The following is a 12,701-nucleotide window of genomic DNA, read 5'->3' as shown; positions in this document are numbered from 1 at the left end:
TATTCTCTTTTTATTTTAAGGAACTTCCTTATTTTAAAAAGAAAATGAACAATTTAATTGACATTTCTTCACAATTTAAGAAAAATGGAATAGTTTTCTTAATAATAATACTTATTTACATTGTACTTTTCAGTTTAGAAATAGTTTTTTTCACTACCATCCCATGAGGTATGTGGTACAAAATTTTTACCCATTTCACAGAGGCTCAGAGAAGCAAGGGATTTGTCTAAAGGGATATGACTAGTGGCTGATTACTGATCAAATTGAGTCTGGAATCCATTGTTCTTTCCAATTCACCTTTTATTTAAATGCACTGATGGGTTTAATTTAGGGAGGACCCTGAATGTCTCTTTGTAAAAGGTTAATAAGATGAAATCTAGAACCAGAATGACATTCTTTTGAATGACAAAAGAAGGACTCTATTGGTATTTTCATTAGGTAGTAAGTATATCAGGTAGCTTTTATTTCTCCTGTTTTATTGTGAAGATACATCAGAAGAACCTGAGGAGACTGGAATGGGTGGGAAGGATGGAGGAGATGATTAGTGGGGTTTTTTCCCCTTTGCACATTTTTTCCCTCTACTGCCCAAAGGTAAGTGTTAACAGTATAACTGAGCCAAGTACTTTATCAACTGCATTGGAAACCATATTACAGGGTCTTAGACAAAAAGAAATCTGTTTCATCTCAACTTCAGAGCAAGCTCAGTTCTCTGTAAGATAGCCCAAGGGCCTTTATTATTATCCATCAGCCTTTACCAAGAAAAAGAAAGGGCAATAAAAATAATTTATTAAATTTAGGGAGTTACCCTTTGTTTAAATCATGAATAAATATGCATTTAAAATCTTATTTTAGTGGCTCTGATTATCATGGAGGTGACCCTGGAATCTTCATTACATTCTAAATATGGTGCTCTGAATTACTGTGGTATTCTACAAAATTTACTCCTTGAGTTTTCACACTATTTCGAGCTCACCAATGAGGTGTGGATCATGAGTACCCAGTCTCTTCTGGCATTTCCCCCTGATTTTTGCCAATCTTCATCTCCTACCATAGAATAAGAAGCCAACTTGGAATTAATCTAGTCTATTATAAAACGTCATCTCTGTAAATTTTGTCTTTTTTGGACAATACAACTTTTTTTTTTTAACGACAAAGGAGTTGGTTTATTACAATAGCCTAACCAAAAAATGGGGAAGAAAGAGAAAGGAGAGACATGGAAAAGAGGGAAGCAAGAGAGACAAGGAATGAGAAAATGGGGGAAGAGAGACAGACACACACACACACACACACACACACACACACACACACACACACACACACAGAGGCTGAGTACCTCACTACTTTGCATTCCCCATAGTCATTCTTTTTTGTGTTCTGCTAAAGGCTGAAGAAACGTTAACTTTTAGGAAGATGGCTTTTGAAGTTGTAGACCTCTGTAAATTTTATCCCTTTTTAAGTGCCTTCTTTTTTCAGTAGCCATTGTTTGTCATAATATAGTTTTAAAATAATTTTTGTTGTTCATCACGATCACAAAAGCACGTTTTTCTTGTTCTACAGAAGGCCAGCCTGAAGAAAATTCTGAGAGCAGTAATAATGGTAAGTGTTTTGAACATGACTGCTTTACTGCACTTGAAAAATAACTTGTGTTTAGACTAAAATGTCTTCATTCTTTCCACTTTTACCACCTCCTTTATTTAAGCTTCATCTGCCAATTGCTTTTATAGTGTTTACAGGATAATGCAACATAAAATTGAAGAATTCACAGCAATATGATAGCCTAGATAAGGTTTTCATAATTTTAAAAAAATCATAAAGGTAAGCTTACTCAGACGTACAAGAACTTATTCTCATCCTTGGACATTCTTTGTTATTTGGAAACAATTTTTTAGAGCGTCTTGTTGTTTACTTTTTTCTTTAAAATATTTGGTCTTCTTTTTGAATTCTGCTTTATTTTAAGTCTCCAGGGTCTGTGATCTTTCACTATGAAAAACAGGTTATAAGTGAATGAATTGGGGAAAACAGTCTCATTAATCAGGTCATTTATATCATCAGAAAAGGATAAAGTAATTATAATCTTTATGCTGAAATGTTTTGAAAAATTTTGCCATGGAAAGAAAAATGAAAGTTTGGAAAATCATTTCTAGAACAGAACTGAGACATTCAGTTCAAACTTAGTTCATTCAATACTTGTTAAAAAGGATTCATTTTATGGTTGGTTCTTTTATGATTGATGATTTGAAATGTGGCAAAATTTAAGGTGGTTTTCAAAAAGAAGTCTAAAAGTAAAGAGTAAAAATCAGCTTTAATCTGAATGAACATGAATAAATTTACATACATATATATATCTCTGCTTTGAAGGAATGAGTGCCTTTCAAATTAAATAGCTAATAAGTGTGTATCCAAAGAAATACATCAATACTAATTTATAGTGTAGTGAAATTAAAAAAAAATAACTTGGCAGTAAGTAAACTTTATTAAGCATACGTGTGTCATACATTTCTGGCAACTTGTGGTAAAGAAAAATTTAGTCACAAAATTCTGTTTTGATATAGAAAATTGGAAATTTGTTGCTATATAAAATAAATTGACTCCACCATTGAATTAAATGATTCTTGAGACTACGATAAGTAACATAAGATACAATATTGTATGTCTTTGTACCTCATAAGTTTAAAAATATCTTCCCCCCAATTGGATCACTGAGAAAAAAATGAGAAATTAACAATTTCAACTTCACAAACAAAATTATAACATAATTTCCCATAAAACAAGAGGGCAGATGCAGCTGGTACAAAGCCAGAAGTGACACAAAGCACAGATAATGAGCTGGGGTGTTTGAGATGACTTGGATACAGAAATGCAAGTAAAATCTTCTCTTTTTGTTAGAAAGCCTGTATTATCCCTCTGCTTCCTGCTTTCCTTGCAGTGCTTTTGATTTTACAAAAGCATACACCAACAAGACTTTGTTCTTCTTCTTCCCCTTTTTCCTTTTTTTTTGGGAAAAAGTCCTTCTTGATGCATCTTGGACATTGTCTTCTCATTACTTTTCCTATCTTTCCTTCCACTGTTAAAAGAGGCAGCACTGTCCCTGTCAAGGTAATGGGTACTGCTTTTACTGCTATACATATTGACATTCCTCCCATGCTTTATAAGTTTTGTCAAATTGTTTATACTGCATTGGATTTACCACTAATGAGAAATAGCCAGACTAATCCTTATTTAATAAAGGAAAAGACTGTGTTTGTATTTGGTTCCACCAAACTTACTTAGTACGTTCTATATAAATCTTGTATTCAAGAATGCAGAGTGCCCACCCCAGTGTTCACATGAACTATTTGTGCCCAACCTGTGGTAGAGCATTCTGAGCTCATATTGGTCTGATCAACCATAGTCAGACACACTTTAATTTATCTCAAACATAGTAATATAGTCTTCTTCGATAACAAAGGACAAGAACCAACCAGCCTGGTCCTGGAGTTAAGAAGACCTGAGTTCAATTGTGACTTCAGACTCTCACCAGCTATGTGACCCGAGCAGGTCATTTAATCTCTAGTTGCCTCATTATTCTTGTTTGTAAAATGAGAATTCATAGCACCTGCTCCCAGGCTTGTTGTGAGACTGAAATGAAGGAATATTTGTAAAGTGCTTTGCCAGTCTCAAAATGCTGTATAAATACCAGCTATAATTATTTCTCTTGTTATTTTGCTGTTGTAGTCTACAGAATTAAAGAGGACGTGGTTTCTGCCCTCAAGGACCTTCCATTATAGGTGAAAAATAAGAGAAAGATACAACCAACTAATTATACTAGAACATAAATGAGAATATCCTCAGCACTTAAGAGAACTGCAGAATTCCAGGAAGGAAAATATAGTTGTTCCCTATTGGGCAGATGAGGGTAAGAAGCTACCTGAGGAGAGTATGGTAGGGAAGGTGACTAAAGTAGAAGTGTTTGGAAGGGGCATAGTTGAGTCAAAAATTTAGGGACAGACTAGGGAAATGCTGTGAGAGCAGAGGGAGAAAGAAAGGAAAGGCTCTAAGAGCAGTACCTTGGTTTCTTTTGGTTGGAAAGTGGATGGGGAAGATAAAATGCAAATTATGCCTGGAAATGTAGTGTGGCATCAATGTGTGAATGATGAGGTCATTATTTTTTTTCTGTAGGCAGTGGAAAACCTCTGAAGAGTTTGGATCAGAGAAAGGTCATCATCAGAGAGGTGCATTAGGTGTAGCTAGAATAGTTCGGAGTCTATCAGACTCATTCAAACAAAAAGAAATGAAGGAAAAGTAGTACCTGTGGGGAATGGACCCACCACAGCTACCACTCTTGACACTAATTGCTGACTAATAATTCTTGACAAGCAGGTAAGCTCAATAGCCCTGAGAATCACAGCACACTTTGCTCCCCCAGACTTCCTGGTCATTGAAGGTCATCATCCAGGGAAGCAATCTCAGTATAGAAAGGGCCAGCCATCCCATCCCCACAGGGCTAGTGCTTAACACAGTGCAGGGCACATAATTAATGCCTCAGTCAGGCTGTAGTCTTTTTTCCATCTGGATGGTTTCCATGAACACATTAAGATCATCCAGCATTCCAAAGAGAACTTTGTTAAGTTATCCTCTGGTGATCAGTATCAAGCAAGGCATGAACCAGAGTGAGAAATACTTACAGAAGGTTGGAGGATTCCCCTAGGATATGATGTCTTCTCTTTGCTTTTGTTTACATATGACATTGTGCTCATTGCTTCAAGTCCCAGGATATACTATTCTGCTTCCTCTAGATGATGTGTGACCAGTCAAAGAGCTCACTTGATCTAGCAGTCTACACAGGAATAATCAAGTAGATGAAGAACTCACACTGTCCAAATTATAATAATAAACATCTAAATAGGTAATCCATTAAGGTAAACACAGCAGTACACAGAGGTCATCTTCTACATATGGCCAGCAAGCTTGGTTTAGACTTGAATGTGAGGAGGAGAGTATGTTTGATGGTGTTTGGCAAATTACACTGAATGTTTAATGATCTCAGATTGAGCTGTCATGCATAAAAGGTCATCTTCTTAACACTAGTATTGTTCCAATGATCTTATGTGACTACTGACCTCTGAACAGCATAAGTCATATTTCTAACAATGGTTTGAGTGGAAGAGGTAGCATAAAAACATCTTGCTGTAAAAAGAAATGGATCAGTCATATAACAAGAGTGAAGGATAAAAGATAGACAATCCACATGCTGAATTGGGACTCATGAAATGCTAAAAGACCTAAAGGAATGTCTCTAGCATGTTAGGTAGGTCCACTAGAGAGAATTACGTGACAATATAGGCAAGGATTACATTGGGTAAGAATGTAGAGGCTGTGATCAGCATCATTGGAGATCACTACTGGGAACATGGGTCTATTTATGTGAAGTAACTCTTGTTAGAATTAATAGATTATATCATTTGTTTTTATATCACTTTCAATTACAAATATGTATTCTTCCCTAATTCCTTACCCAGAGAGCCATCCCTTGAAACAAAAGAATAAAAAAGGAAAAAAATTGGTTCTGCAAAACCAGCCATTTGTGAAGTCTGACAGAATATGCAGTGGATTTAATAACTAACACTTTTTTTATGATTAGGAACTTCTAATAAAGAAACTACCACTATAAATTCAGGTTAGGAACTTCTGATAAAGAAACTACCACTATAAATTCAGGTCAGCAGCTATTCTGTGACCTAGTCTTGTCTTTGCCATTGAGAGGTGAAGCCTTGGCTTTACCTGTAGTCACATAACCAGTATACATGTCAGCCTGCATCTGAGACCAGTCCTCTGTGCACTAGACTTTTAAATATATTTTAATGTTAATTTTTTTTTTTTACCCCCATGCTGGGATATAGCCAGTTTCAACTTACTGGATTACATTTTTTTTTCCTTTTACTGTCTCCCCCCCTTTTTTTACCTTTTCATGTGTCTCTTGAACCTCCTGTTTGATGTCCAAATTTTCTGTTTAGCTCTGGTCTTTTCATCAGAAATTTTTGGAATTCTTCCATTTCGTTAAATGTCCATCTTTTTCCCTGGAAGAGAAGGCTCAGTTTTGCAGGAAAGTAGATTCTTGGCTGCATTCCAAGCTCCTGTGCTCTTCAAAATATCTTGTTCCAGGTCCTTTGATCCCTTAAAGTTGATGCAGCCAGGTCCTGCGTGATCCTTACTGTGGCTCCTTGATATTTAAATGATTTCTTTCTGGCTGCTTGTAGGATTTTCTTTTATCTGATAGTTCTGCAGTTTGGTCACAACATTCCTTGGTGTTTTCATTTTAGGATCTTTTTCTGGTGGGGATCAATGTACTCTTTCAATAACTACTTTGCCCTCCAATTCCATGATATCAGGGCAGTTTTCCATCACTAGATCCTGTAATATTAAGTCCAGGCTTTTTTTCTCTTCAATGTTTTCAGGAAGTCCTATAATTTTCAGGTTGCCCCTCCTCGATCTATTCTCAAGGTCAGTGGTTTTGTTGATAAGGTATTTTACATTTGCTTCTATTTTTCCTATTTTTTGATTTTGTTTAACTGACTCTTGCTGTCTTGTGGAGTCATAAGTTTCTGTAGACGCCATTATTTTTTGGGGGGAGGAGTTTTCTTCATTAACCATTTGCAACTCCTTTTCCAATTGGTCAATTCTACTTTTGAAAGAGCTTTCCATTTGACCAATTGAGGTTTTGAGAGAATTAATTTCTTTTTGCATTTGCTCATTTGAGGATCTGAGAGATTTATTCTCCTTTTGTGTTTGTCCAATTGTACTTTCTAAGGTTTAGTTTTCTTGTTGCAAGGTATTAATTGTCTCTCCAAAATTTTTAAGCTCCTTCCTTATTTCTTCGAGGAAGTCTTTCTCCACTGGAGACCAGATTGTATTCTCCTCAGAGGTTCCAGGTTTCTCTGAGTTGGGGTCTTTCCCTTCCAGGAATTTTTCTATGAATCCACCTTTCCAATGACCCTTCTTCATTATGCTAAGACCTTGAGTTGGGGGGGGGGCTGGTTCACCTGGGCTTGGGATCTCTAAAGGCTTTACTGAGTGCAGTTCCTCTGGCTGGCCAGTAGGAGGAGCTGGTTGCCCTCTCTGGAGTGTCTGTGACCTTGGTTGCAAGGCCTTCTCCCTTTGACCAAAGGGAGGAGTTGGAACTATTGAATTCTTATGCCTTCAATCAGTGGTGGGCTTTACCCTGGCCTGAGGTCATCCCTCAGCTCGCCTGGTTCCTCTGCTCACACACCTGGGCCTGAGGCAGAAGTAGTTTGCAATTGTTTGTTTGGAAGGAGGCCTCTGTTGCAATGAAGGCGTACCCACAGAGTTTCCCAGACCCAAGGAGCCCAGGGATGGTGTCCACAGCTCTCCTGCACCAGACCTCTCCCCGCAGCTCCTTCCCCAAGCTCCAGGGGGACAGCACCAACACCAGCACCTCTGCTTCTCCGCGGACCCAAGCCCCTTTCCTCTAGCCCCACCGCTGATCCAGCAGGTCCCACTCTCCAGCCCTCAGACTCCCGGTTCCAATTCAGCTGTTAATCTGGCTGATCCGGGGCTGATCCTCCCTCTGAGCCCAGACTCACCCCGGATTTGTCCAAGGATCAGATTTCTTTTAAGAGGTTTGTTTCATGTGATAGATGGGGAAGAGATCAGGAGACTTTAGAACTGTGCCTGTCTTCTCTCCGCCATCTTGGCTGGTCTAGACCTATTAATCGTTAATTAATTTTTAAAATTTTTGAAAATAATGATTGACTGCATTATTTTTTAATTAAAATTTTGTTTTATTTTTCCAATTACATGCAGTGGTAGTTTTTCAACATTCATCCATTTGCAAATTTGTGAATTCACATTTTTCGACCACTCTCCCTTGTTTCCCCCCTCCCTTTAGCAGCAAACTATCTGGTAAAAGTTGTACATGTATATTCATGTTTAACATATTTATATATTAGTCATGTTGTGAAAGAAGAATTAGAACTAAAGGGAAAGAAAAATCCATAAGGAAGGAAAAGCATAAAATGTTTTAAAAAGTGAACATATATGCATTCAAACTCTGCAGGTTTTTTTCCTATGGATATGGATGGCATTGGCCATAGTGGTTGATTGTATTTCTTTAAAACTATATCAGGGGCGGCTAGGTGGCGCAGTGGATAAAGCACCGGCCCTGGAGTCAGGAGTACCTGGGTTCAAATCAGGTCTCAGACACTTAGTGGCCTTGGGCAAGCCACTTAACCCCATTGCCTTGAAAAAAACCTAAAAAAAAACCCCAAAACTATATTGTGGTTAAAGCTTATCATTATTTTGCTCTTGTAGTCAAATTTCAGTTAATCATTAGTCTAGTTTTTAGTTATAGGTATGACATATAGATTTTCTAAGAAAACCACCAAATCTGAACTTGATAATTAATCTTGACATTTATATGGCACTTTAAAGTTTGCAAGAATTTTATAAAACAAATGAAAGGATGATCATTTGATTTACAAATGGTATCATCAGAATTCTTTTTAAATAGGCAGTTCTTCATGAGAATTAAAATGATTAATTTCACACAATTTGCTTTACATACAATTTTTCAGGGGCACATCCATTACCTAAAATCATAAATGCTTCACAGGGTTGTTGTGAGAATCAAATGTGTTAATCTGATTTGCAAGTTCTTTGTAAATGGCAAAGTGCTTTGCAAATTTAAGTATATTCTTGTCAGGGCCAAGGGAGATACATCTGCTGTGTGATCTAGTTTGTGTTGAGAGAAGAGAAAATATAAGTTCTTTTTTAATGGAGAACTGGTTGGGAAAGAATAGTTTTGTTCATTGAAACATTTAAATTTATTTTTTTATTTTTAGGTTTTTGCAAGGCAAATGGGGTTAAGTGGCTTGCCCAAGGCCACACAGCTAGGTTATTATTAAGTGTCTGAGACCAGATTTGAATCCAGGTACTCCTGACTCCAGGGCCGATGCTTTATCCACTGCGCCACCTAGCCACCCTGAAACATTTAAATTTAAAAGAAAAAACTAAGTTTCAATACAATTCTAACAATAACTTTGTAATCTTGAATAAATTAAATCCCACTTTTCCCATTTTCATCTATAAAAGGAGGCTAATTTAAAAAATCACTAAGAAATTACAAAACCTATTTAGAACCAAAACAGACAGCAGAAAGATTATACAATCAGGAGGTATAAAGATATGTTAAAAATGTAGGGGAACATCTTAAAGTGTTGCATCAGTTAAAAAAAATAAAGGATTAGATATAGAGTCTGTCTACCAAAAATCCATTTTAGGGAATGGGGTAGAAATCTGTGCAAAAGAATTAAAATAACAAGTTTTGTAAGAGAGCACCAATAGTGAGTTAGTTAAGATTCAGGTGCTTTCACTAAGCAAGACATTCATCAAACAAGAAAGGTGAATTTTGAATCAACACTAAAACTGAAATTAGTGAAGACTTAATGAAAGAAAATATATCAAAACAGTGAATCAAAGACGACAAGATTTTGAGCATGAGTGGCTGTGAAACTGGTGGTTTCATTAATGGGAATAAGAAAGTCAGGGAAAATGAAGCAGGTTGTGGGAGAGAAATGAGTGACTTTGTGGTTGATGAGTTTGGGGTGTTAATGTGACATCCATTGAAAACATCTAGCTTAGCAATTGGAAATGCAGATTTGCAACTCAGAGAAGAGGGTCAGGCTCTGGAATAAAGATTTTAAGAATCACCAAGGTGAGTAATAACTGAAAATCATGAAAATGGATTATATATAGTGAACAAGGAGAGAATGGTAGAGAGAAGAAAGTTTGAATATGTCCTTGGGTACATTTGATGGGTGGATGAAATAAATAAAAAGACATAGAAGGAATGATCTGCAAGTTGAAAGGAGGACTACAAAGATAGAAAGGATCAAGTGCCAAGACGAAAAAGTAGACAGATGGAGCATACTAGAGTTTTAATTTCATCTCTTTCAGCCTTCTCATTTTATATATGAGAAAGATGTTAATTATTTGCCCAAGGTCATCCTGAGATTTCCATCCCATGCAGTACAGGGATCAAAGAGAATGGAAACAGAATATATGTATTTACATTTAGTTTTAAGGATGAACATAAAGACAATGGTTTAAAAAATGGTGGTGTGCTAAACGGAAGGATGTGGGAAATCAGGGACACTAATATATTGTTGGTGGAGCTGTGTACTCATCCAACCTTTCTGGAGAGCAATTTGGAATTATGCCCAAAGGGCAATAAAAATGTTCATCCAGCAATATCCTTTTTTTTTAAGATTTTTTTTTCAAGGCAGTGGGGTTAAGTGGCTTTCCCAATGGGGTTAAGTGGCTTGCCCAAGGCTACATGGCTAGGTAATTAAGTGTCTGAGGCTGGATTTGAACACAGGTACTCCTGACGCCAAGGCCAGTGCTCTATCCACTACACCACCTAGCCGCCTCTATCTAGCAGTATCCTTACTGGATCTATACCTTTAAGAGATCAATGAAAAGGGGTAAAAACATCACTTGTACAAAAATATTCATAGCAGTTCTGTTTGTGGTGGCAAAGAATTGGAAATTGAGTGAATGTGCATCAATTTGGGAATGGCCAAACAAATTGTGGTATATGTATGTCATGGAACACTTGTTGTTCTATTAAAAACCAAGAGAGATGGGAATTCAGAGAAGCCTGGAAGGATTTACAGGAACTGATGCTGAGCAAGATGAGCAGAACCAGAAGAACAATGTACATCATAACAGCAACATAGGGGAAATGATCATCCTTAATGGATTTGCTGGTTTCAACAGTGTAACAATGAGGGACAATTTTAGGGTATCTGTGATGGAGAATACAATCTGTATCCAAAAAAAAGCATTAGGGAGTTTAAACAAAGATCAAATGACTGTTACCTTTAATTTAAAAATAATGTTTTCTTATTCTGTAATTTTGCTATCTCTTATAGTTTTTTTTCCTTAAGGATGTGATTTCTCTCTCAATATATTCAATTTTGATAAATGTGTAGCTTGGAAACAATGTAAAGATTATTAGACTACTTTCTGTGGGGGATGGGTGGAAGGAATTGAGATTAGGGGAAAAATTGTAAAATTCAAAAAATAAAATAATTTTTAAAAAATGGTGGTGTGGGGGTAGCTTAGGTGGTGCAGTAGATAGAGCACCAGCCCTGGAATCAAGAGTGCTTGAGTTTAAATCTGGCCTCAGACACTTAATAATTACCTAGCTGGGCAAGCTACTTAACCCCATTTGCCTTGCAAAATTCTAAAAACACACACACACACACACACACACACACACACACACACACACAAAGTGGTGGTGTGGCAATCAACCCAAAGATTTGAGGATTGATTGGGTGGTGAGGAAGAGACTATCTTGCAACTGAATGTTTTAGTGTCTTAAAAGTAGGAAATCACATATATTGTATCTCCCCGTGTATAAGATGTTCCTTAATTTTGGTCCCTAAATTTGAAAAAAATGTAATATATAAAGTTATTGAACTCAAGCTTTATTCATCATGAAATTCAAGGACCTTGTGCTCCTAGCTTTCAGACATCTTTTGGCAAGTCTGGTGGGTGGATGCATACTCAGTCTATTCCATTTCATGAACCTGAAGTACTGATTGTATCTTCCTTTGAAATCAATCACTTCTTTTTCATTAGCAATTCTTTGAACTATCTTTGTAGTCACAGGAATTCCACTTGCCCCTTGCTCCTCAATCCATCTCTTCAATTCCCTCTGTAACTCAGGTCATTTTGCTGACTTGCCTTTCATAGCCTCCAGTCTCAGATCATTTTCTCAGTTGGAGGATGACCAAACTGATGTTCAGCAAGATTTCCACTCACTTTTGCAAACTGCATCACTTTGAACTTGAATTCAGCATTGTACGAAAATCTTTTCTGAGCCATTTCTGGGCAGATCGTGGCAAAACATAACGTGACAATACCTATAACAAATGCAAAACAATGAGCTCAAAGACAAAAAGCAGTAATGCAAATTAAAAAAATCTACAACCACTATATAAGATGCTCCCAGTTTTTAGGCCCCAAATTTTTCAAAAGGGTACATCTTATACATGGGGAAATAAATTTGAAGATAAATTTTTCTTGGGTCTTTACCCATCAAAAGTTAAAGTACAGTTTTAAACTATTCAAGTCTAATATTAATGTTTAAGTTATTAAAGTTTAAATATATCCTGCATTTAATTTTTTACTTAATCGCGCGCGCGTGTGTGTGTGTGTGTGTGTGTGTGTGTGTGTGTGTGTGTGTGTGTACCTTCCTAATAGATGATATACTCCACTGAGGTCAGGGATTGTTTAATTCATATTTGTATACTTCTCACTTCTCACAAAACAGTGTCTTACATATGTTGAAAACTTGAGAAGTATTCATTTAATTGATCACAAATAGGCTATTTTCTGTATCAGTGAAGTTGTGTATTCCTGGGTCTTGTGTATTTGGAACAAATCATGAACTGTTAACTAATTCTCCCCCCCCCTCCCATCCTCTCCATACTCTGCCCTAGGCTACTAATAAGTTTTGTTAATGTCTGTTTAGATGTTTTATTTTTCCCATTGTTTTGTGTGTGAATTTTAGTCTTTCCAAAATCGATTGCCTAGTTTCATTTATATGCATTAAGACAGACAGATTTTTGCAGCTCACTTAGTAGTTTATGAGTTGGATTTCTTAATAGCCATAAATGCATAATGTTTTATTTTTC

General features: G+C 36.7%; 1 protein-coding gene across 2 annotated transcripts in view; it reads left to right on the top strand.

Annotated features, from left to right (window-relative positions):
* GTF2F2 (general transcription factor IIF subunit 2) overlaps positions 1 to 12,701 on the top strand; it is a 155,062-nt gene that overhangs the window by 28,087 nt on the left and 114,274 nt on the right. Inside the window, exon 5 of one of the 2 annotated variants that reach the window (XM_074191705.1) lies at positions 1,558 to 1,596. The exons of the other annotated variant lie outside the window; for it this stretch is intronic. Coding sequence (XP_074047806.1) covers positions 1,558 to 1,596 — 39 coding nt within the window. The remainder of the gene's footprint in view (positions 1 to 1,557; positions 1,597 to 12,701) is intronic. 2 annotated transcript variants of the gene reach the window in all.

This window comes from Macrotis lagotis, chromosome 6 (genome assembly GCF_037893015.1).
Source record: "Macrotis lagotis isolate mMagLag1 chromosome 6, bilby.v1.9.chrom.fasta, whole genome shotgun sequence".
NCBI classification, from domain to species: Eukaryota; Metazoa; Chordata; class Mammalia; order Peramelemorphia; family Peramelidae; genus Macrotis; species Macrotis lagotis.
The sequence above is the reverse complement of the archived record's forward strand: the minus strand, read 5'-3'. Positions and strand labels throughout refer to the sequence as shown.